The 26,248-nt window shown below is 51.5% G+C and overlaps 1 protein-coding gene across 1 annotated transcript in view; it reads left to right on the top strand.

Annotated features, from left to right (window-relative positions):
• DAZL (deleted in azoospermia like) overlaps positions 1–26,248 on the top strand; it is a 787,422-nt gene that overhangs the window by 412,064 nt on the left and 349,110 nt on the right. Inside the window, exon 8 of the mRNA XM_086940080.1 lies at positions 7,579–7,629. Coding sequence (XP_086796206.1) covers positions 7,579–7,629 — 51 coding nt within the window. The remainder of the gene's footprint in view (positions 1–7,578; positions 7,630–26,248) is intronic.

Here is a 26,248-nt window from a genome sequence, read left to right on the forward strand (position 1 = left end):
ACAGGGGTAGAGTCAGTTCCCTGAGGAGGCTGGCTCTCACCTAGTGTCTGAGAGGGGGAAGACTCTTCTTCCTCCTCAATGCTCTCTGTTTGAGTGGAGTGATCCATTGTTTCAGGCTTCACAACCTCACTATCTGTTTGAGTAGAGGCTGAGACCATTTCAACCTTGCCAACCTTTTCAGGAGGGCACTCAGTCTGTGTTTGGGCTGTGACTGTCACAGCCCTCCTATCCTGTTCTGGAAAGTCTGTCTGAGCCTGGGCAGTGGCTACCACTGCCCTTCCAACCTTTTCAGGGAGGACTGGTGCTTGGACTGGGGCTGTAGCTATTACTGCCCCACTAACCTGTCTGGATAGGCCTATCATTCTGGAATGAGTTTCTTGCTCCACCTCAGCCCATGCTGAGAGTTCCAGGTCATTCCCCAGTAAGCAATCTACAGGTAGGTTATCTGTCACTGCCACTCTCATGGGCCCTGTGACATTACCCCAACTGAGCTTGACTACTGCCATGGGATGCCTTCTCTTCACTCCATGAATGTCTGTCACCTGATAAGTAAAACCAGGGGTCAGTTGAGCAGAGGGGACCAGATGGTCACTCACCATGGTGAGGCTGGCCCCTGTGTCTCTGAATGCCTCAACTTTCTGACCATTCACTAAAACTTCTTGTCTATACTTTCCCAAAATGTGGGGTCCAATAGTGAAGTTGGCAAACCCCATGCCAGTCTCACAGACAAGAGTGTGGTCAGGGAACCTGGCTAGGCCATAGTCCTCCTGTTGGCCCAGAGTAATGCCCACCACATTCTTGGGGGCACTCCCACCACCTGGGGGATTACCACTAGTGGTAACAGGAGGTCTGGGAGTGTTACTTGGGGGTATGTTTTCCTTATTGCTATTTTTAGGGCACTTGGCATCACTTTTGTAATGGCCCACCTGTTTACAGGTATGGCAATAAGGTTTCTTCTGTTCTGAAGGAGTGTTCTGGGACCCACCACCCTTGTTGGAGTTTTGGGGCCCTTGGGAAGTCTTCTCTGTGGATTTATCCCCACCCTTCTCTTGAGGCTTGGTCGATTCCTTTTTCTGGTCACCACCCTGGTTTTTAGGCCTAACCCTGGTTCTGACCCATTTGTCTGCCCTCTTACCCAATTCCTGTGGAGAGGTCAGATCAGAGTCTACCAGGTGCTGATGTAATAACTGGTTCTGACAATTATTTAAGATTTGCTCCCTCATAATTAGATTATACAATCCTTTAAAATCAGTAACCTTACTACCCAGTAGCCAGCCTTCAAAAGCCTTAGTGGCACAATCAACAAAGTCAGTCCAATCTTGAGACTGAGTTTTCTGGGTGTCTCTGAACAGCATCCTGTATTGTTCAGTGGTTAAACCAAACCCATCAACCAGTGTATTCTTCAAGATTTGGTAATTGTTAGCATCCTCCACCCTTGTGGTGAGGAGCTTATCTCTACCTTTACCATCAAAGGAGAGCCACAAGATAGCTGCCCACTTACTTTGGGGAACACCCTGCACAGTGCAGGCTCTCTCCAAAGCAGTAATCCATTTGTGGATGTCATCCCCTTCTCTAAAGGGGGACACTATCTTATTCAGGTGCTTTGTATCAAAACTCCTTTCCCTATTGCTAGGTTTATTGCTGCCACCAGTGGGGACTGCCCCACTTAACTGTTGCTCTCTAGCAAAGGCAAGCCTCTCTTTGGCCAGGGCAAGTTCTTCCCTTTCAATCCTCAGATTAGCTGCCCTTTCTTTAGCTTCGTACACTCTCCTCTGAGGGGACGTCATCCCTCTTTGAGAAGAGTTGAGAGCCATTGGTTTGAAGGGATCTTCCAGAGTCTCTTGACAGAGATCGGGCTCGTCCATTCCCAATGTTAAGCTGACCTGATAGTGGCCCCAGGGGTCCCCCAGTACCACTGTCATGTTTGCTTAAGTTGGACCTGCTTAGTCTAACGACTTCTACCTGTCCCTTATCTGCCTCATCCCCAGAGGGATCCTCATCCTCATCATCCTCCACATCTTCGTTCTCAGTTGCGAGGTGGATGAGGTCAGGATCGTCTCTGGTTCCCTCGAGGGGAGGCATGTCTCCTTCTGGATTAGAAGAGCTGGGAAGGGTCTCAGCTTTTCTGGCATCATAAGTCTCCAAGAGACCAATCAGAAAGGACGTTGTGGGGTTAGACCCCTGCTTGATCTTCCTGGAGTGACACACTTGTCTTAACTCCTTGAAGCTCAGCACAGTATATCTTGAAGGGATGACCTGTGGAGGGTCAACTGACACAAGGGGAGACTCAGAGTTTCCTCCTTTGTCCGACATACTGTTTCTAGTGTGGTGTAAGTGATGCACCTACCTACACTATGTGTTTACCTACTGATCCCTTGCTAAGAGTTGCAGCCAAGGTGTGCTAGGCCTTGAGGAGCTGCAACAGCTGGTTCAGTAGAACTCAGAGTATTCTAAGCTTAGTTATATGTACTAACAGTACTTATGTGATCTTTCAACAAGATATTCTTAGGATACGTGTGGTAAAACAACAGCAAGCTCAAATCCCAACCGCTGCTCACCAATGTGAGAAGTTGGCCCGATATGCAGCGTTCGCTATTCTAGCGACCGCTATGTATCGTTCCAAACGACCCTTATGGTGTTTGGTTGTAAGTCAACCTATAGACCAGCTATCCTAGTAGCGTGGATACGAGCAGTCTAAGGCTAAAGACTCGAGAGGGCGTGTTAAGCCAGCTGTTATACCATCACATACCCCTTGAACACCAAGTGAAAGGACACCACGCAAGTGTTATGAAAATAAACAGTATATTTATTAAGAATCACAACAGCCCTGCACTCTTTATGAGGACAGGGTACTAAGCACAAACCAAATCTCTTAGGAAAATACTTCAAGTGCACAATTAAAACAAGTGTCCGGAGACACGGAAAGTTTAGTGGTCTCGGGCGGACCCGATAAGGCAAGTCGGAAGCGAGGGACTCAGGACCCTAGAGTAAGGAGGCTATGCAGGCACCGAAATGCCGAAGTTACCTAGCCACGAGGGCTGCGGCTGCACAAGTCTTACAGGCGTCGGGGGTCTTCGCTGACGAGCCAGGAGCCGGAAGAAAAGGAGTTGCTGGCCGGCGACCAGTGATGAATAGTTCGTAGAGATCCAAGCCTGGATCAGAGATCGTTGATACCTGAAAGCAGAGGGGACCAAGTTCGTACTACTAGCCAGTAGTCAGAGGGTACCAGGAGGGCACCGGTTGGCCGTCACCTCGACCAGGTGAGTGGGCGACGCTAGGCTCTGCAGTCTCACGGACCAGGAGGCGTTGTCGGCGACCAGGATGGAGGTGCGAGCTGTCCCACGAAGGATGATGCTGTCGGCGTCGCTGGGCCCAGGATTGGGGCAACAAGCCTTGGCAGATTTCAGGGCCACGTGGTAGGCCTAAGATGGCGTCTTGAATGGACCAGGAGGGTCCGGGGTGCTCCTCTCGAAAAAGGGAGCAAGGGCCGATCTGGAGCAACCAGACCAGCAGAGTTGTTTGTCGGTCGTCGTCAAGGAAGGGCACAAGCCAGCGGCTAGTGACCAGACAACGTGCTGAGCAGCGAGCAGAAGGGCCCCACGCAGATCGTGGAGATGCTGGGAGACTGCACTTCGGTGCTGGAGCGGCTCAGGGTCGGGGCTTCTCGGACCCCAGAGCACTCACCAGAGAATTGCTTCGATGGTCGTGCTGGTTAAGAGCGTGCAGGTTCTGATGATGGCCGGTCCCTCGAGGTCTCGTCGCACCCACAGATCACAGCTGAGCTGATGACGTGGGTAGAGGTCAGAGGTGCCAGGGAAGCCGGTTCTCGTCGAGCTGGGCCGTCGGATCCTTGAGGAAGGACTTGCAGCAACCCGCAGAGTTCTTAGATGGTGCCCGCTGATGCAGGGTGACTACTCCTTAGTCACAAGGGAGAAATCTTGAGAAGAGTCTCGAATGTCCTTTCGTAGAAAGTAGTTCTTGATTCAAAGATGATCTAATTTGGAAGGGTCCCCGCTCCGGCCTTTATTCTAAAGAAAGGGGTGGGTACATGACTAGGTCCTGCCCTAAGGGTGGGACCAGGAAGGGAGGTAGTTACACCCCTCTCCCCTGCCGGACTTTCCCCAGGCCAGGGCTGGCGCCCCTGGAACTGGTTCTGACCGGCAGATGCGTAGTGAGCACCGGGGTGCCACTCCGCAGTCACCTTCTCGCAAAAGCCCTACCTACCCAGAATACACAAACCCTGTCTGGGACGGTGCGAACACCGCCCTCGACAGGAAACCCTTTGTCCAAGTGCTCCTCGCTGGAAGGACTCCCAGCAGCAGGAGGTCAGACTCGTGTCTGTGGTGGCAGCATCCATTTTGTGGAGCTGAGGCTTTAGTTAACTTTAACCGGGGTTCACAGTTACGTACATGTCGTGTCCCTCTAGAAGGGCGGAATGCTAACCTCGTCGCCAGAATTGGTGAGGGGGCAGCATCCCGATTCGTATGACACCTTACTCGACATGCCTTGATAACGCGACACCGAAGTTACCGATGTGGTACGCGTTATCATGGAACAGCCATTGGGTCTTGATTCCGCAAGCTGCAACCGGGCTCGGCTCGGGCCAGAACCTAGTTCACACGAGCCCACGCACTCTGCCTTCAGGATTGTCAAGGCCTGCCATAGGAGTGACTGATAGGAACTCGGGTGTCCATTGTATGGTTAGATATAGAGCTACTATACCTAAAGCAAAGGGTGATTACACGACTTTGCCCCAGCTGTCATGCAGCCAGTTGTGTCAAATTTAGGAGGCCAGCCAGTGGTGGCATAATGCATGCTGCAGCCCCTGGCGGCCCTGGGTACACCTATGCCCTGAGTTACAGGGTCTGATAAGGTGGCCCAGTACCAATTGGAAATGTACCTAGGGTACATGGAATCCATTTTAAAGAGAGAGCAGTAGGCCTGGGGTCCTGATTGGCAGGATCCCAGGTCGACTATGTCAAAAACCAGCTAAAACACAGGGCAAAAAGTTGGGGGCAACCATAGTCAAGAGGTACCTTCCTACATTAGGTACATTTCCAATTGGTACTGGGCCCCCTTATCAGACCCTGTAACTCAGGGCATAGGTGTACCCAGGGCCTACCAGGGGCTGAAGCATGTATTATGCCACCCCTGGATGGCCATCTAAATCTGACACAACTGGCTGCACGACAGCTGGGGCAAGGTGGTGTAATCACCCTTTGCTTTAGATATAGTATCCCTATATCTAACCCCGAAAATGGACACACGGATTCCTATCAGTCACTCCTATGGCAGGCCTTGACAATCCTGAAGGCAGAGTGCGTGGAATCGTGTGAAATGGTGCTCTGGCATGAGCTGAGCCTGTTTGCAGCTTGCAGAACCAAGTCCCAATGGCTGTTCCATGATAACGCGTACCATATACTCTTAAATGCTAACTTCGGTATCGCGTTATCAAAACATGTCGAGTAAGGTGTCATACGAATTGGGATACTGACCCCTCACCAATGCTGGCGACGGGGTTAGCATTCCACCCTTCTAGAGGGACACGACATGTACGTAACTGTGAACCCCGATTAGAGTTAACTGAAGCCTCAGCTCCACAAAATGGATGCTGCCACCACAGACACGAGTCTGACCTCCTGCTGCTGGGAGTCCTTCCAGCGAGGAGAGCTTGGACAAAGGGTTTCCTGTCCGGGGCGGTGCTCGCACCATCCCAGACAGGGTTTTGTGTATCCTGGGTAGGCAGGGCTTTACAGGAAGGTGACTGCGGAGTGGCACCCCGGTGCTCACTACGCATCTGCCGGCTAGAACCAGTTCCAGGGGCACACCAGCCCCTGGCCTGGGGAAAGTCCGGCATGGGAGAGGGGTGTAACCACCCCCCTTCCTGGTCCCACCCCTAGGGCAGGACCTAGTCGCGTACCCACCCCTTTCTTTAGGATAAAGGCAGGAGCGGGGACCCTTCCAAATTAGATCATCTTTGAATCAAGAAACTACTTTCTACGAAAGGAACTCTCGACTCTTCTCAAGATTTCTCCCTTGTGGCTAAGGAGTAGTCACCCTGCATCCGCAGGCACCATCTAAGAACTCTACGGTTTGCTGCACGTCCTTCCTCAGGAATCCGACTGCCCAGCTCGACGAGAACCGGCTTCCCTGGCACCTCTGACCTCTACCCACATCGTCAGCTCAGCTGAGATCCGTGGGTGCCACAAGACCTCGAGGGACCGGCCATCATCAGAACTGCACGACTTCTAACCAGCACGACCGCCGAGGGATCCTCTGGTGAGTGCTTTGGGGTCCGAAAAGCCTGAGCAGCTCCAGCACCGAAGTCCAGCCTCCCAGCATCTCCACGATCTGCGTGGGGCCCTTCTGCTTTTTGCTGCTCATCACGTTGTCTGGCTACTAGCCCGCTGGCATGTGGCCTTCTCGACGACGCCCGACGACAACAACGCTGCTGGTCTGGTTGCTCCAGACTGGCCTTTGCTCCCCTCTGAAAGAGGAGCACCCCGGACCCTCCTGGTCCACTCAAGACGCCATATTAGGCCCACCACGTGGCCTTGAATTTGCCAAGGCTTGTTGCCCCAATCCTGGGCCCAGCGACGCCGACAGCATCAACCATCGTGGGACAGCTCGCACCTCCATCCTGGTCGCCGACAACTCCCCCTGGTCCGTGAGACTGCAGAGCCCAGCGTCGCCCACTCACCTAGTCGAGGTGACTACCATCCGGTGCCCTCCTGGTGCCCTCTGACTACTGGCTAGTAGTTACGAACTGGGTCCCCTCTGCTTTCAGGTGTCATCCATCTTCGATCCAGGCTTGGATCTCTACGAACTATCTTCACTGGTCCCCTGCCAGCAACTCCTTCCTTCAGGCTCCTGGTTGGTCAGCGAGGATTCCCGACGTCTGTAAAGACCTATGCAGCCGCAGCCCCTGGGCTAGGTAACTTCGGCATTTCGGTGCCCCAGCATAGCCTCATTATCTAAGGGTCCAGAGTCACTGTCGCTTCCGACTTACCTTATCGGGTTCGCCCGAGAACACTAACTTTCCGTGCCCTTGGGCATTTGTGTAGATTGTGCACTTGAAGTATTTTCCTAAGATTTTGTTGTGTGCTTAGTACCCTGTCCTCATAAAGAGTACAGGGCTGTTGTGACTTAAAATAAATACACTGTTTATTTTCATAACACTTGTGTGGTGTCCTTTCACTTGGTGTTCAAGGGGTATATGTGATGGTATAACAGCTGGCTTAACACGCCCTCTAGAGTTTAGCCCGAGGACCGCTCGTATCCACGCTACTAGGATAGCTGGTCTAAGGTTGACTTACAACCAATCACCATAAGGGTCGTTTGGACTGATGCATAGTGATCACTAGAATAGTGAGCACTGCATATCAGGCCAACTTCTAACAGTCTCTTACAGATATATCGTTACACAAGTAGTAACTTGTGCACCAAGAACAGATGCATACTGGTAAGTAGCTTTTTCCTTTTGTTCAGTATTTCAAACTTTACCCTGCATTAAGCTTTTTTGTGTATCTGTCTTTAAAGTGTAAAAAGCATATGCTAATTAATTTTGTTTTTTTAAAGCTATCCCCACAGTGGACGCCAGGAGAGCAGAGGGGTTATATATTTCCACAGGTAAAATGAATGCTTTGCATAATGAATCCAACTTATTTGTCATTGTAGAATGTTTATATCAAAGCTAAACATTATCAAACATGTAAAAGGTAAATTTATCTCAGGTAATTGTGTTTCATACTTCCACTTCCCTGCATCTTTTTGTAGATTTAATTGCTATACATAAATAATAAACATGGTGCTTACTACAGGTGTTGAGAAGAAATCATAGCATTTATGAATATCACCTGTATTATCTACTTCTGTGAATCCGTTTACTCTAAACTGATTTTGTATCATTCCCAAACTGGATAAGGCAGCAAAAGTTTGTATACAACAAATATTTGCAGTTTTGAAGCACCAGGCATGCCACAGGCCAGTTCAATTTCCGCTCAGATGACTCCAAATTTTGTCATCAGTGGGACTGTGTGCTTCATCATTGAACTTAATGTTTTCCTTTACAAACAGAATGTTTCTGATAAAGATGTCTAAGTGCAGATTTGTCTTATTATAAATTTCGACAGGTGCCAGACTGGGTTCAGCAACCTTGGTAGCAATTCTCTTGCATATTGACAGAGGTCTCCATGTCTAATCCATCCAACCCCAGACATGATGTCGGGGCCCAATATATATGTCCCCTCTGTGTGCTGATGCCTGTTCCTTTTTTCTCCACACCTGCTGACGCAGACCCGGTGCTCTCAGATCCTGTAATTCCTACCATATTCTTTTCCTCAAATTGCTTCAGCATGCAGACAATATCAGCCCCTAAAAAGAACAGGATTTAAACCGTGTTGCGACTGTTACTGTAGATAAATTGGCGAAATCCCATGACCTCGGTTTATGGTGCTTTGGTTTCTAACAGGACTCTAAGTTGTGTCCATGCTACATAAAAATAAACAAAAACCCATCCTCAACTGATAGGCCAAATTAAATCACCGAACTCCAGAGGTCTTGAAAGTGCTCTTGGTTGAAGGTGCCCTTCTCCGAATTGCATGTCGTCACAGGCCCCTCTATGCCACAGAGTTGACCCCCAGTACCCTCCACGAAGAGCCAATCCCGGTGATAGTCCTGTTTCGGTCCCACCCTGAATGGACAGCAATACCACAGCAGCAGCTCCACCATGTGAAGGCGGCAAGGGACCATATTTTAGATGCCACACTGGATCCCTCTGGAGGTCCTTCGGGATCCATAGATCCAAGGGGGTCTGAGCGATCTACTGTCACTGGATCTGTCCTCGATGCCGACAGCACCCCTAGACCTCACCTCCAGGCTGGCTTTGCCCTCAACTTTAACTCCGGTGAATCCAACGACTAAACTCACTGCTGCATGCATCAATGCTAATTCCGACATCGCCAATGCTGGAAGGGGAGCCAATAAAATTGTAAAATTCAGAGACTCACTTGGTACCTTGTCAACACATGACATGCCTCTATGGGGCCGTATCACCACCAATCAATGAGTGGGTGAGACTGTGTAAAATATATGCTCCCTAACCTTTATGTCCTGTACCCCAGACATGCCACCTGGACCACAACACCTCCCTCCTGTTAAGTTTTTCCATCAACCTGCTAAAATCACACTTGACTCCTTCACAGTGGCTGCCTTTCATAGGATCTATCCTGATACAGTGCTCTTCAGAGCCATCCCTCTGAGTTCAGGACATTCAGTCTATGATCCCGATGTTTTAACCCTTGACCTGGGTCTCATTAAGAGCAGTTCTGAGACTTTAGGGCTTCTTGACCTCCTGTATCCAACTTATGGATCACACCAGGTGACACTGGTGTAATGGGCAATGACATATGAAGTCTCAGTGGGCCCAGTATTAAAGAGACCGACCAGAGTCCGTCCAGGTGTTGGAGACTGTAAAAGTCCTGCAGTAGTGGCTCCTCAACTACGAGTGGACCGCGACAGATCCCCATCCTACCCATTCCAGAGCTAATGATTGTGACAGATGCTTTGTCGTAGGTTTGGGGACGTTATCTGGGCGAGCTGAGGATCAGAGGATGCTGGTCTCTGGCAGAGGCTCTCCCCCACATAAACTCTGTTGGAGTTGTGAGCAATTTTCTTGCCACTGAAAGTGTTCCTCCCAAACCTCAACAGGAATTTGGTTCAGGTTCTTGTGAAAAGGTGGCCTGATATGCAGTGCTCACTATTCTAGTGAACACTATGTATCAGTCCAGCAACCCTTATTGATGATTGGTTGTAAGTCACCCTTATAGACCAGCTATCCTAGTAGCGTGGATACGAGCAGTCTAAGGCTAAAGACTCGAGAGGGCGTGTTAAGCCAGCTGTTATACCACACATATACCCCTTGAATACCAAGTGAAAGGACACCACACAAGTGTTATGAAAATAAACAGGATATTTATTAAGAATCACAACAACCCTGTACTCTTTATGAGGACAGGGTACTAAGCACAAAACAAAACTCTTACGAAAATACTTAAGTTAGCACAGTATATACAAATGCCCGAGGGGCACGGAAAACCATATACTCTGAAAGTGGAATGCGAAATTGCTAGCAGGTAAGTACAGTACTAATAGGCTTTGGAATCGCTAGATCTTGACTATAGAATCTTCAGATTACTTCTAGGAGACCCAGGGGACTCGGGTGCAGAGTGTGTACTCTCACGCGTGATGCGGGACAAAGTCTATGGTAGCTAGATTTCACAGAGTTAGTGTTCTCGGGCGAACCCGACCTGGTGGGAGGAAAACGAAAGTGGATTCTGACCCTTGGATAGTTAGGCTATGCTGGGGCACCGAAATGCCGAAGTTACCTAGCCCAGGGGCTGCAGCTGCATAGGTCTCAAAAGACGTCGGGAATCCTCGTAGACGGACCAGGAGCCTGGAAGGAAGATGCTGGCAGGCGACCAGTGAAGAGAGTTCGAAGTGATCCAAGCCTGGATCTTGAAGAGAGATGACACCTGAAAGCAGAGGGGACCAAGTTCGTGACTACTAGCCAGTAGTCAGGTGGCACCAGGAAGGCACCGGATGGTAGTCACCTCGACTAGGTGAGTGGGTGACGCTGTGCTCTGCAGATCTCACGGACCAGGAGGCGTTGTCGGCGACCAGGATGGAGGAGCGAGCTGTTCCACGATGGATGAAGCTGTCGGCGTCGCTGGACCCAGGATTGGGCAACAAAGCCTTGGCAAATTCAAGCCCACGCGGTGGACTCAAAATGGCGTCTGGAGTGGACCAGGAGGGTCCGGGGTGCTTCTCTTGAAGAAGGAAGCAAGGGCCAGTCTGGAGCAACCAGACCAGCAGCAGTGATGTCGTCGGGCATCGTTAAGAAGGCCACAAGCCAGCCGGCTAGTAGCCAAACAACGTGGTGAGCAGGCAAAAGCAGAAGGGCCCCACGCAGATCGTGGAGATGCTGGAGGGCTGATCTTCGGTGCTGGAGCTGCTCAAGGTTGGGGCTTCTCGGACCCCAAAGCACTCACCAGAGGAGCACACGGTGGGCTTGTTGCAAAGAAGTCGTGCAGTCTTGGCGATCGTCGGTCCCTCGAGGTCTCGTCGCACTCACGGTTCTCAGCTTGGCTGTAGAGGTGAGTAGAGGTCAGAGGTGCCAGGGAAGCCGGGTCTCGTCGAGCTGGGTAGTCGGATTCCGGAGGAAGGACTTGCAGCAGACCGCAGTGTTCTAAGGATGGTGCCCGCTTGATGCAGGGTGACTACTCCTTAGCCACAAGGGAGAATCTTGAAAAAGAAATCTTGATGTCCTTTCGCAGAAAGTCGTGTCTTGATTCCAAAGATGATCTAATTTTAACAGGGGGCCCGCTCCTATCTTTCTACTAAGAAAAGGGGCTGACCCGGTGACTAGGTCCTGCCTATGGGTGGGACTAGGAGGGGGGTGGTTACACCCCTCTCCCATGCCGGACTTTCCCCAGGCCAGGGGCTAGTGTGCCCCTGGAACTGGTTCTGACCGGCCTATGCGTAGTGAGCACCGGGGTGCCACTCAGCAGTCACCTTCCTGTAAAGCCCTGCCTACCCAGGATACACAAAACCCTGTCTGGGACGGTGCTAGCACCGCCCTCGACAGGAAACCCTTTGTCCAGGCTCCCCTCGCTGGAAGGACTCCCAGCTGCAGGGGGTCAGACTCGTGTCTGTGGTGGCAGCATCCATTTTGTGGAGCTGAGGCTTCGTTTAACTTTAACCGGGGTTCACAGTTACATACATGTCGTGTCCCTCTAGAAGGGTGGAATGCTAACCCCGTCGCCAGAATTGGCGAGGGGTTAGTATTCCAATTCGTATGACACCTTACTCGACATGTTTTGATAAAGCAATACCAAAGATAGCATTTAACCGCGAGGATTATAATGCACTTAAGAGTATATGGTATGTGTTATCATGGAACAGCTATTAGGACTTGGTTCCGCAAGCTGCAGACAGGCTCAGCTCATGCCAGAGCACCATCTCACACGATTCCAAGCACTCTGCCTTCAGGATTGTCAAGGCCTGCCATAGGAGTGACTGATAGGAATCTGTGTGTCCATTTTTAGGGTTAGATATAGGTATACTATATCTACAGCAAAGGGTGATTACACGACTTTGCCCCAGCTGTCATGCAGCCAGTTGTGTCAAATTTAGAAGGCCAGCCAGGGGTGGCATAATACATGCTTCAGCCCCTGGTAGGCCCTGGGTACACCTATGCCCTGAGTTACAGGGTCTGATAAGGTGGTCCAGTACCAATTGGAAATGTACCTAAGGTACATGGAATCCATTTTACAGAGAGAGCAGTAGGCCTGGGGTCCTGATTGGCAGGGTCCCAGGTCGACTATGTCAAAAACCAGCTAAAACACAGGGCAAAAAGTTGGGGGCAACCATAGTCAGGAGGTACCTTCCTACAGTTCTCACAAAGAACAGGACCGCAGTGTGGTATTGCAAGAAATAGGGCAGAATAGGGTCATGGGTTCTGTGCCATGAGGCCCTGTTCATCCTGAAGTAACAACTCTCAGTGCATCGCCCTGATTGCCGAGCACCTGGAAGGACCTTTGAATGCCATGGCGGACAAACTCAGCAAAGCTGATCACTAATATCAGTTACACTTCGAGGCGCCACAAGGCATCTTCCTAGAAATGAGGATATTCCTGGCTTGATTTGTTCACCATCGCAGAGAACGCACATAATTTAAAGGTTGGTGCATTAAACGTCCCAAGGCATTCCTTCCTCAGACACACCTTGTAGAAACCTGGCGTTTCAAGGCATGTGTGTTGTAGATACACATGCTTTGCATACTCCTGCCATCTAGTGATGGGTCCGGATGTTTGCAAGTTTTTCTTCGAAGAAGTCTTTCCTAGTCACAAGGTAAGGTGACTCCTTCTTTCGGTGATAGTGGGCATGGGCATTGACTCCATTGTTAGATATTTTTTTCCGCCCTCTGGTTCGGTCATGTATTGCTGCACTCTGGTTTGAAACTGTTCTTTGGGTTCCCCCTCGATGCGTAATCCTCTCTACCCCCGACGGTATTGTTTCTGTAAGCGTTCACATGTTCAAGGCATATGAGCTGCAGATCGTACTCTTTGCATTAGATCGCCACCTGGTGTTGGGCTCGGATGATTGCAGGTTAATGTCTTCTTGGAGAAGTCTTTGTAGTCACTATATAGTTGACTCCTCCCTTGTACAATACTGCGCATGGGCATCGGCTCCATCCTTAGATACTTTTTTTCCGCCACTGGGTTCGGATGAAAGTTTCTCCCCTTTGGCTAGATAAACTTTTTCTGCAACTTCGAAGCGCAAAAACTTCCTACATCTAATATCGACATTGAATATACAACTTTCATCACCATCGAATCGATTCCGGTTCATCGACGAGGGCCGCTAGGCCTATCGACGCCGTGCGGCCTACACCACATCAATAGAATTCCGTTCAAGAAATGCCCTGTATGCTGAGCAAAATTTCCGCATAGCGATCATCACGAGGTCTGCAACCTCTGTCTATCTCCGGATCACAACGAGTCGACCTGCACAGCTAGTGCATCCTTCCGATCGAAAAAGACCATCCGGGATCGGAGGGCACGTCGACGCGAGATGAGGAGATCAGCCCCAGCACCGGAGAATATCTTCGACGACTCTGTTCCGCTCGTTCCGGAAGAGGATTCGCTTGATCTCCAGATCATATCAGAGGCAGAGGACTCGGATGACTCGTTTCCATCATGTCAACCCGTGAGTACTTCTGCCCCTGCACCACATGCACTGCCCAAGCCAAAGGTCAGCACTCCGCCCAAGGGGCCCTGTCGAGACCAAGTACTTCCTCCTAAAGCCCAGCCTCCGAGCTCGGCTCCGAGGAAAGCAAATACACCTTTAGGTGCTTCGGCACCGAGCATACCACACGTGCCGATTCCACCGCCTCCATCCCCACCGAAGTCCAAAGATCCTTCGACACCGAGGCAAAAAGTCCCTTCGGCACCGAAAGCGAAAGATCCTTCGGCATCGAAAGCAAAAGACCCTTTGGCACCGAAGACTAAAGAGGTACAGGCACCGAAAGAAGCTCCTGCTCAGAAGCCGTCCACTTCCAAACTAGAGAGGGAAAGCCAGCGTCCGACGCCACAAAGTCGACGAGGCCAGCTTCCACTCCCAAGACTCCTGCTTCGGTGCCAACACCCACAAATCCTGATTCAGAGGTTCCTAAGTCCTTGGACACGCCTGCCAAGCCGAAAACAACACCTTCTGCACCGAGAACTTTGCCACAGGACGCTGTAACACCTCCCAAGGCGAAACGCCAAAAACAACCTTTGTCGGAACCAAAAAAGTCGACGCCAAAGAAGGTTGTAGAGGAAGAAGAACTGTTTAGACCAGATCCTAAACGAAAGAAGATCTACATACACCCAAAGACTGGACATGTAGGTGCTATACCTCATAAAAAGAGACCAGCAGAAACCCCACCTCCATCTGTGATTCCTTCCAAAAATGACTTTGCAACTTCTCCTATGCACCCTCCCTCTCCTGTATCTCCTTCCTCTCCTTCCCTCCTTACATATCACCTCAAATCTCTCCTGTCCCCTCTCCTGCATCATCACATTAACCACAAACTGATGAGGAGTATAACTTAGGTGGTGGGGAGGATCCACATGCAGACCCAAATACATATCCTTTAGATGAGGATATCTATACTTTTCCACCACATAATGTGCCTGATGTCCCTGATCCAAAGTTATACCTGTCAAAGCCTTCTCCTCCAGAAGACAGCATTGGTTTTAATCACCTCTTACACAGAGCTGCTCTCTACCACAATGTCACAATGCGTTCTGATGACATTGAAGAGGATTTTCTGTTAGATACATTTGAGCCATCACACAGATCTACTCAAATTCTTCCCATGATCAAAGGAGTCATTAAGCATGCTCCAGAAACATTCAAAGATCCTGTACGCACTGGGGTACTAAATCCAAGGATAGAAAAGAAATATAGGCTCTGATCCAACCTAAATTAAAGGACATCCTCCATTAGACTGTTTAGTGGTGTCCAATTCGAGAAAACAAGCAAATTCACAGACTTCTGGTGAAACGCCCCCACCTGACAAGGAATCCAAAGTTATTGATGCATCCGGTAAAAGAATAGCTGCACAAGCTACAAATATATGGCGCATTGCAAATACACAAGCCCTTCTCTCACGTTATGACAGGGCTCATTACGACCAATTAGAGACACTACTACAACACCTTCCAGATCAATATAAAGATCAGGCAACAGAGCTCATACAAGAAGGCAAATGAATTTTAAATGCCTCAATAAAATGTGCACTAGATGTCGCAGACACAGCTACTAAAGCTGTAAATACTAGTGTCATACTCAGAAGACATGCGTGGTTGCGCATTTTAGGGTTCAAACAAGAGGTGCAAACCACAATTTTGAACCAGCCTTTTAATCAAAACCAATTATTTGGCGCAGAAGTAGACACTACACTGGAGAAAATGAAAAAGACACAGACACTGCAAAGTCAATGGGAGCTCTATAGTCCACACAGAATAGAGTTTCTTTTCGTCGCTCTTTTTATAGAGGAGTGTGAGAAGTTGGCCTGACATATGATGCTCATTAGTTCTAGTGATCACCTTGAATCAGTCCAAACAACCCTTATGGTGATTGGTTGTAAGTCAACCTTATAGATCAGCTATCCTAGTAGCGTGGACAAAAGCAGTCTTTAGGCTAAACTCTTTATGGCATGTGAAGCCAGCTGTTTTACCACATATAACCTTTGAATACCAAATGAAAAGGACACCACACAGGTAGTTATGAAAATAAACCGTTATTTATTAACTAACAACACCTCTGAACTCTTTATGAGATCAGAGGGCTAAGCACACGACAATACTCAAAAGGAAATACGAGTTCGCTCAATATTTACAAGTGCGCCCTAGGGGCACGGCAAACCATATACTCAAAACAATGGAATGCGAGGAAGGAAAGTACTGTAAGGAGATCCAGAGGCTGGAGGATCGCTGGGACTACGCTACAAACTAGGTAAGTAAGGAGCTGGAGGCCCACGGGACTCACGTGCAGAGTGGAGACTCTCACGCGGGATGCGTACCAACGTCTATGGATCGTACAGTTTAGAAAGTTACCGATTCCGGACGAACCCGGCTGGATGGAGGGAAAACAACAGTGGACCTGGACACTAGGATAGTGTACACAGGCTTCAGCACCTAAAAGCTTTAGGTTCGAGGCATGGGGGCTGCTGAATTCATATTTGTGCCTAGATCGCCGCCTAGTGTTGGGTCCGGATGATTGCACATTGTTGTCCTGGAAGAGTCTTCGAAGTATCACGAGATAGGTGGCTCCTCCCCTGGACTACAGTGCGCATGGGCATCGACTCCATCCCCAGATTGTTTTTTTCCGCCATTGGGTTCGGATGTGTTTCGGTTCCCTCTGTCTGAATCGATAATTGTTTAACTTCTTTTACTTGAGACCAAAAGGTCTTTAGGACTCGCGTCGGTATTGTCTATCGTTCGGGTTCGTTTATTCATCGGCTCCAAACTATTACTACCCTTCCGCATGCTTTCGACGCGGGCGGGCCTACACAACGCTCCAACCTACTTCATCATGGAACGAAGTCCATTTAAGAGGTGCGTGGTGTGTGCCTCAAAGTATCCACATATAACGGACTCTAACCCGGCGTCGGAGGTCGAGGAAGACTACGACGCGGAAGACGAGGAGTTCGAGGAAGTCGTCGAGGAGGTTGGGGACGATGACGGGGCCATTGCCACCGTAGAGGATAGCTCGGAGGAGGAGCTTCCTCACACTGACTCCGGGGCCAACCCCCATTCTAAGGCCCAGGCCGAGGGATCACCTTCGGGCCTTACCCAAAGCCTTGATTCCCGTCCCACGGCTCCGCCTTCCGGCCCGGCCACGGACATTGGTACGGCACCACTCACGGTGCAGAAACCGAAAGTGAAACCATCGGTATCGACGCCAGCCGTATCGAAACCGAAAGTGCAAGTCGCACTGGTCGGGTCGAGGACTTCGGAGGCCTCGGCGCCGAAAAAAATCCAAGATGGCCGTTGAGCTCAAGAGCCACGCCAAAATGGCCAACCCGAAGACTACGGTATCGAAGCCGAAGGTGAAGACGGTCGACGCACTGAAAAGTCGCATCGATACCAAGAAGGTCGACAACCATAAGAAGGCCTTGAAGAAGCGGCAGGACGACCCCAAGTCTCTCACTGCCCCACTTCCACTAGACAAGCCAAGGGGGGAGCTGCGTCGGCTCCGAAGACTGCGCCTATGGTTGCCGTCCCAAACCCGGCTTCGGAAGACTCTCTCGAGCCGGTCCGTCCCTCCGCTTCGCTCACCAAAAAGGTCACGGAGTCCCTCCAGCGTATTAGGGAGGGGACCGCGGCAGCCGAGCCGAAGGACACTGTGCCGCCCAAGCCTCTTCAAAAACAGGCGAAGGCGCCGACGCCGATTCTGTTCACGCTGCCTCCAAAGACGGCGCCAAAAGCTTTCACTGCGAAACCTGGGGACGGTGTGCCCTTGAAGTTATCGTCTACGCCGAAGGCATCGTTGGTGGTTCCAAACCCGCGCCACCAACCACTGGCGGAAGAGGAGCGTCGAGAGGTGATCATCGACGCCAACACAGGCAAGCTCTCTCTCCTTAAGCGGAAGATCACCCCTGAGCCAGCTTTGGAACATTTCCAAATCCCACTGAAGAGGAAGTTGGACTCTGCGGGTGCATCTGCCCCTATGGAACCTACATCTCCACAAAGTCATGAACTCTCACCCACTCATTCTAATGTTGAGGAGGGTGATGGAAACGATGAGGATGAGTATGCCTATCCAGTTTACTCAGACCCAGAGGATGTAACTGAGCCATGGTCTGCCGGGGGCGACCCTGGGGACCCTCATTCGGGACAGGAGCCTCAGCTTTTTTCAGTGAAGACTTCCCCAACAGACTGTTAAGACATTGCCAATGCTCAAAGGGGTGTTAAAACATACGCCAGAGGTTTTCAAGGAGCCCACCCGAGCAAGAGTCATTAACCCTCGTATCGACAAAAAGTACAAGGCAGCGCCCACTGATCCAACATACATCAAAGGACAGTTGCCTCTGGATTCCTTGGTTGTCTCCAATGCACGCAAAAGAGCCAACTCGTAGACTACGGGTGATGCTCCTCCCCCAGACAAGGAATCAAAAGTATTTGAGGCTTCGGGGAAACGTATTGCTGCGCAGGCAGCCAATATGTGGCGCACATCCAACACACAGGCGCTACTTGCGCGTTACGACAGGGCACACTAAGACACTCTAGAGACCCTTCTACAACACTTGCCAGATCAATATAAGGAGGCAGCTGAAATGTTGATACAGGAGGGGAAGCTTATCACCAATGCTTCAATTAAGTGCGCTCTGGATGTGGCTGACACCGCCTCAAGAGCAATAAACACTAGCGTTCTACTGCGTAGACATGCATGGCTCAGAATATCCGGTTTCAAACCAGACATTCAAACTACCATCCTAAACCAAACTGTCTATCCAGACCACCTGTTTGGCCCAGAAGTGGATACCACCCTCGAAAAAATGAAAAAAGACACCAACACTGCTAAGTCTATGGGCGCCCTGCAGTCCCAGCAGTTTCGGGGTGGTTCCTTTCGCTGCTCCAGTAATACAGGCACCTCAAGGGGTCAAGCGTCACAGTCCACGCAATTCTATAAGAGTAACACCCAATCCTCATATACCAACAAGGGTCGGGGTGGATACCGTGGCAACAACGTCAAAGGCAGAGGACGTGGTAATAACAGCTCCAGGTCCTCCACCGCCAGCAAACAGTGACGCCTTGTCACTGCCCCCCGACCACGCAACACCGGTCGGGGTGAGACTCCAGCAGTTCCTGCCCGTGTGGAAGTCCATCACCACGGACAGGTGGGTGAGATCTCTTATCCAATATGATTATTGTCTGGAGCTCACATCCACTCCACCCAACATACCCCCAAGAAGCCGTCCTATGTCCGGAGAGCATTTGCACTTGTTGCAGCAGGAAGTCAACGTCATGCTGCAAAAAGGCGCAATAGAGCTCGTGCCCCTGCAGGAAAGGGGTACAGGAGTTTACTCCCTGTACTTTCTGATTCCAAAGAAGGACGGATCCCTCAGGCCCATCCTAGACCTCAGACCTCTCAACTTTAACATTCTGTCAGAACATTTCCATATGCTCACGCTGCAGCAGGTTCTCCCACTGCTTCGGCAAGGGGACTTCCTGGCGACTGTGGACCTCAAGGATGCGTACTTTCACATTCCCCTGCATCCTTCACACAGAAAGTACCTAAGGTTCACCATTCAAAACCAGCACTACCAGTTTAAGGTCCTGCCTTTTGGGGTCACCACAGCGCCCAGGGTCTTCACAAAGTGCCTAGCAACGGTGGCGGCGCATCTCAGACGTCAGAACATCCACGTCTACCCCTTTCTGGACGACTGGCTCATTCAAGCCAAGTCGGCCCAGCAGTGCGCCGACCACGTATCCCACACCATTCACCTTCTGCACGATCTGGGGTTCTCACTGAATTACCCAAAATCCCATCTCCAGCCCGCCCACATACGGCAGTATCTGGGTGCGACCATAAACACTCTGGCGGCCACTGCGCAGCCGAATTCAGTGAGAATAGACAGCATTCAGTCGCTGATGCAAAGATTCAGACCTCAGCACTCGCTTCCAGCAAGAGTGTTCATGCAGTTGATAGGCATGATGGCCTCCTGCATCTCCATAGTCCCGCATGCGAGACTACATATGCGTCCGCTTCAGGAGTGCTTAGCACGTCAGTGGACTCACGCTCACGGGCAGTTGAAAGACCTAGTGTTGGTGAGCGGTCGGGCATACAACTCTCTGCATTGGTGGAATCCACAAAACCTTTGCATGGGCCGACCGTTTCAAGAGCCTGTGCCGCAGATCATCCTGACGACGGACGCTTCTCTCCAAGGATGGGGAGCACATGTACTCCAATTCACAGTGCAGGGACTATGGACACGACAGCAAAAGAAGATGCACATCAATGTACTAGAACTGATGGCGATCTTCATGGCCTTAAAGGCATTCAAAGTGCAACAAGGTCGTGTTGATCCGGACGGACAACATGACGGCCATGTACTACATTCAGAAACGGGGGAACACACTCTCCGCAGCTGTCTCATCTGGCTCAGAGCATGTGGAAGTGGGCCATTCAGAGGAACATCTTCCTCATGGCAGAACACCTCCCAGGCAAGGGCAATCAGATGGCGGACCTGCTCAGCAGGCACAGCCACCAAATGCACGAGTGGGAGATACATCCATCAGTACTCCAGCCGTACTTCCAAAGATGGGGTCATCCAGAGATAGACCTGTTCGCCACAAGGGAGAACGCAAAATGCCAAAGCTTCGCCGCCAGGTTCCCACACCCGCAATCGCAGGGCAATGCGATATGGATGAACTGGTCAGGCAGATTTGCGTACGCTTTTCCCCCAGCACCTCTGATACCGCTGGTGGCGCCCAAGCTCAGGCAGCACTCGATGACTCTCATCCTAGTTGCTCCAACGTGGGCTCGCCAACCATGGTACACCACGTTTCTGGAACTTTCCGTGGTACTGCATCAGAGGCTTCATCTCACACCCAGCCTTCTGACGCAGAGCCATGGCGACATTCAGCACCCAGATCCGCAACAGCTCAACCTGGCGATCTGGCTCCTGAGGTCCTAGAATTTGGCTACCTTAACCTTTCTCCCAATTGCATGGACATCATTCGGGAGGCAAGAAAGCCCACTACTAGAGCATGTTATGCGGCTAAATGGAAGCGGTTTGTCATTTGTTGCGCAAACCACAACATTAATCCACTAGATGCTTCCATTCAGAACATCATCTGTTACCTGTTCCATCTGTACCAGTGTAATTTGGCATATACTTCCATCCGCATTCACCTGTCTGCGATGGCCGCATACCTCCAGAATAGACAGCACCTTTCACTTTTCAAGGTGCCTGCTATCAAAGCTTTTCTGGAAGGACTCAAAAGGGTCATTCCACCACGAACTCCACCAGCTCCAGAATGGAACCTCAATGTGGTTCTTACAAGACTGATGGGTCCTCCCTTTGAGCCACTACATTCTTGCGAACTTCAGTTCTTGACTTGGAAAGTGGCTTTCTTAGTAGCAATTACATCGCTACGGAGGGTTAGTGAGCTGCAGGCCCTCACAATCCAAGAGCCTTTCTTCCAAGTTCATGCAAACAGGGTAGTGCTCCGCACTAACCCTAAATTTCTACCCAAGGTTGTGTCTCATTTCCACATAAACCAAACAATTGAGTTGCCGGTGTTCTTTCAAAATCCAGAGTCGCTGGCGGAGCGGATGCTCCACACCCTTGATGTTAAAAGGGCCCTAATGTATTACATTGATAGGACCAAGGACCTTAGAAAGACTAAGCAGCTTTTCGTTGCCTTTGCGCCACATCACAAAGGTAACGCTATTTCCAAGGCTGGTATTGCTAGGTGGATCGTGAAATGTATTCAGATCTGCTATGCAAAGGCTAAACGCACTCTTACAATTCCACCGAGAGCCCACTCCACCAGAAAGTTGGGGGCCTCTATGGCTTTCCTTGGAAACATTCCCTTAGAGGACATATGTAGAGCAGCCACATGTTCTACCACACATACATTTACTAAACATTACTGTGTGGACGTGCACTCTAAACAGCAGGCAGCTGTAGGGCAGGCTGTTCTCAAGACACTTTTCCAAACTGCTGCAGCTGGCACGGGCGGCCGCCGCTAATGGAGGGACTGCTATGTATTCTATGCACAGATATGAAATTAGCAGCCCACATGCCTCCAACTGCAAATGCTACTTACCAGTATGCATCTGTTCTTGGCATGTAGGGCTGCTGACATTCATATCGCCCGCCCTCCTCCCCGGCGCCTGTAGCAGCTGCAGTGTTCACATATCATTTCATGGCATGGTCATCATTCACTGAGTTCACTCCATCTCGGCCACAATGGCTAAAAACAATCTGGGGATGGAGTCGATGCCCATGCGCACTGTAGTCCAGGGGAGGAGCCACCTATCTTGTGATACTTCGAAGACTCTTCCAGGACAACAATGTGCAATCATCCGGACCCAACACTAGGCGGCGATCTATGCACAGATATGAATGTCAGCAGCCCTACATGCCAAGAACAGATGCATACTGGTAAGTAGCATTTGCATTACCTAACCCACAGGCTGCGGGTGCATAGGGCTGAAGTTGCGTCGGGTTTGCTGCGTTGTCCCCGGTTATGCCTGAAACAAGGAGTTGCTGGCAGGCAGCCAGATGGAGGAGCTCAGTAGTTCCAAGGGTGGAACTGGATGGAAGGAGTCCTGAAAGGGAAGGGGACAGAGTCTCGGTCACTAGCCAGTGACGGTGCTGGAACCAGGAGGGAACCAGATGCTGTCGCCGCAGTCAGGTGAAGGAAGTGTCGCTTCTCTCTGCAGCTGTGTGGACCAGGAGCTGTTCTTCACGACCAGGCTGGAGGCACGAGCTGTCCCACGTAGTCTGCTGCTGTTGGCGGTGTCGGATCGTCGATCTGGACAGTAGGCCTTGGCAAATGCAAGCCACGCGGTGAAGCAAAGATGGCGTCTGGTGCGGACCAGGAGGGTCCAGGGTGCTTCTCGTTCACAGGGAAGCACGGGCCAGTCTGGGGGACCAGACTAGCAGTGTCTGATTCTTCGGGTCGTCGTCTCAGGGGTCACAGGCCAGCCGGCGAGTGACCGGACTACAGGAAGAGCAGCAACCAGGCAAAAGGGCCCCACGCAGATCTCGTGGATGCTGGGGGGCTGGTCTTTGGTGCAGGAGCTGCGTCGGTGTAGGGCTTCTCAAACCCCAATGCACTCACTCGAGGATCCCTCGGCGGTCGTGCTGGAAGCGCTGTGCAGGTTTTCCCAAGATGGCCGTCTCCACGTTGCTCGTCGCACCCACGGGTCCCAGCTGTGCTGTGGATGTGGGTAGAGGTCAGAGAGGTCTGGAGGTCCGGGTATTGTCGAGCTGGGTCGTCGGATTCCGGGATGGAAGGACTTACAGCAAACCGCACAGGAGCTTGATGGTGCCTGCGAAGCAGGATGGTCACCCCCTGACCATAGGGGAGATTCTTCAGTCTTCTGGAATCAGGAGGTCGAAGGTCAAGAGTTTCTTCGTGGAAGTAGTCAAGATTAATCTAATCTGGAATGGGACCAGCTCCTACCTTTATTCAGCTAAAGGGGGCTGCACTACGACTAGGTCCCTCCTCTGGGTGGGACCAGGAAGGGGGGTGGTTACACCCCCTTTCCTTTGTCCGGTCTGTCGCCAGTGTGAGAAGGCCTGATATTCAGTGTTCACTATTCTAGTGATCACTCGTCGTCGGGAAGGCCACAAGCCAGCGGGCTAGTAGCCAGACAACGCGGTGAGCAGCCAAAAAGCAGAAGGGCCCCACGCAGATCTCGTGGATGCTGGGGGGCTGGTCTTCGGTGCTGGAGCTGCTCAGGGTCGGGGCTTCTCGGACCCCAAAGCACTCACCAGAGGATCCCTCGGCGGTCGTGCTGGATAGAAGTCGTGCAGTTCTGATGATGGCCGGTCCCTCGAGGTCTCGTCGCACCTACGGTTCTCAGCTTAGCTGTAGAGGTAGGTAGAGGCCAGAGGTGCCAGGGAAGCCGGGTCTCGTCGTGCTGGTCGGTCGGATTCCGGAGGAAGGACGTGCAGCAAACCGCAGAGTTCTTAGATGGTGCCTGCGGATGCAGGGTGACTACTCCTTAGCCACAAGGGAGAAATCTTGAGAAGAAGTCGAGAGTTCCTTTCGTAGAAAGTAGTTTCTTGATTCAAAGATGATCTAATTTGGAAGGGTCCCCGCTCCTGCCTTTATCCTAAAGAAAGGGGTGGGTACGCGACTAGGTTCTGCCCTAGGGGTGGCACCAGGAAGGGGGGTGGTTACACCCCTCTCCCATGCCGGACTTTCCCCAGCTCAGGGGCTGGTGTGCCCCTGGAAGTGGTTCTAGCCGGCAGATGCGTAATGAGCACCGGGGTGCCACTTGCAGTCACCTTCCTGTAAAGCCCTGCCTACCCAGGATACACAAAACCCTGTCTGGGATGGTGCTAGCACCGCCCCTGACAGGAAACCCTTTGTCCAAGCTCCCCTCGCTGGAAGGACTCCCAGCTGCAGGGGGTCAGACTTGTGTCTGTGGTGGCAGCATCCATTTTGTGAGGCTGAGGCTCGAGTTAACTTTAACCGGGGTTCACAGTTACATACATGTCGTGTCCCTCTAGAAGGGTGGAATGCTAACCACGTCGCCAGAATTGGCGAGGGGTTAGTATTCCAATTCGTATGACACCTTACTCGACATGTTTTGATAAAGCGATACCAAAGATAGCATTTACCGCGAGGATTATAATGCACTTAAGAGTATATGGTATGCGTTATCATGGAACAGCTATTAGGACTTGGTTCCGCAAGCTGCAAACGGGCTCAGCTCATGCCAGCCCCTGGTAGGCCCTGGGGACACCTATGCCCTGAGTTACAGGGTCTGATAAGGTGGCTCAGTACCAATTGGTAAATGCACCTAGGGTACACATTGTAATTTAGTGAGAGAACAGCCAGGCTGTGGGTCTGATTGGCAGGCCCACAGCCAGAGAAAGTCGTAAACCAGTGAAACAAAAGCAAAAAATCTGGGTGATCATAGGATTGCAGACCCTACTCTCCTACATGACCCCCCCACCCCCAAACTTTGGGACAATAAACTAACCTTGACCAGGTGAGTCTTCTTGCTCTAAGTGGAAATACCTGGAGAGCCCATCTGCATTGCCATGATCAGTGCCAGGTCTATGCTCCACTGTAAAATCCATTCCCTGTAGGGAGATGGACCACCTAAGCAGTTTGGGGTTTTCACCCTTCATCTGATTTAGCCACAAGATGGGCTTATGGTCGGTCTGAATCTTGAAATCAATCAATCAATCAATCAAGAGATTTATAGAGCGCACTACTTACCCGTAGGGTCTCAAGGCGCTTAGGGGTGGGGGGGTGCCGTTACTGCTCGAACAGCCAGGTCTTGAGCTTCTTCCTGAAGGAGAGGTGGTCTTGGGTCAGGCGCAGGTCGGTCGGGAGGGAGTTCCAGGTCTTGGCGGCCAGGTAGGAGAAGGGCCTTCCTCCTGTTGTCGCTCTGCGGATGCGTGGGACGGCGGCGAGGGCGAGGCTGGCTGAACGGAGGTGGCGTTTGGGAGCGTGGAAGTTGATTCGGTTGTTGAGGTAGCTCGGGCCTTGATCGTGTAGGGCTTTGTGTGCGTGGGTGAGGAGACGGAAGGTGATTCTTTTGTTGACGGGGAGCCAGTGCAGGTCTCTCAGGTGTCCGGAGATGTGGCTGTTTCGTGGGATGTCGAGGATGAGTCTGGCTGAGGCGTTCTGGATTCGCTGAAGTCTCTTCTGGAACTTGGCGGTGGTTCCGGCGTAGAGGGCGTTGCCGTAGTCCAGTCGGCTGGTGACGAGGGCCTGGGTGACGGTCTTCCTGGTCTCCGTGGGGATCCACCAGAAGATCTTCTGTAGCATGCGCAGGATGTTGAAGCACGCCGAGGAGACGGCGTTGACTTGTCTGGTCATGGAGAGGGAGGAGTCCAGGATGAAGCCCAGGTTGCGTGCGTGGTTCGTCGGTTTGGGTGCGGTGCCCAGGGCGGGGGGCCACCAGGAGTCGTCCCAGGCGGTGGGCGTGGAGCCCAGGATGAGGACCTCCGTCTTGTCTGAGTTCAGTTTCAGGCGGCTGGTCGTCATCCACTCGGCTACCTCCTTCATCCCTTCGTGCAGGTTGGCTCTGGCGGCGGCGGGGTCGTTGGTCAGGGAGAGGATCAGCTGGGTGTCGTCGGCGTAGGAGATTATGTTGAGGTTGTTTTGGCGTGCGATGGTCGCGAGGGGGCTCATGTAGACGTTGAAGAGGGTAGGGCTCAGCGAGGATCCTTGAGGGACGCCGCAGATGACTTCGGTGGCCTCTGACTTGTACGGCGGTAGGCGGACTCTCTGTGTTCTTCCGTCGAGGAAGGAGACGATCCATTCCAGTGCCTTCTCCTGGATTCTGACGTTGCTGAGGCGTTGCACTAGGGTGCGGTGGCAGACAGTGTCGAAGGCCGCGGAGAGGTCTAGGAGGATGAGGGCCGCTGTTTCTCCGTTGTCCATCAGGGCTCGGATGTCGTCGGTGGCGGCGATGAGGGCGGTCTCGGTGCTGT

The sequence above is a fragment of the Lissotriton vulgaris genome, chromosome 10 (assembly GCF_964263255.1).
Source record: "Lissotriton vulgaris chromosome 10, aLisVul1.2, whole genome shotgun sequence".
Lineage (NCBI taxonomy): Eukaryota > Metazoa > Chordata > Amphibia > Caudata > Salamandridae > Lissotriton > Lissotriton vulgaris.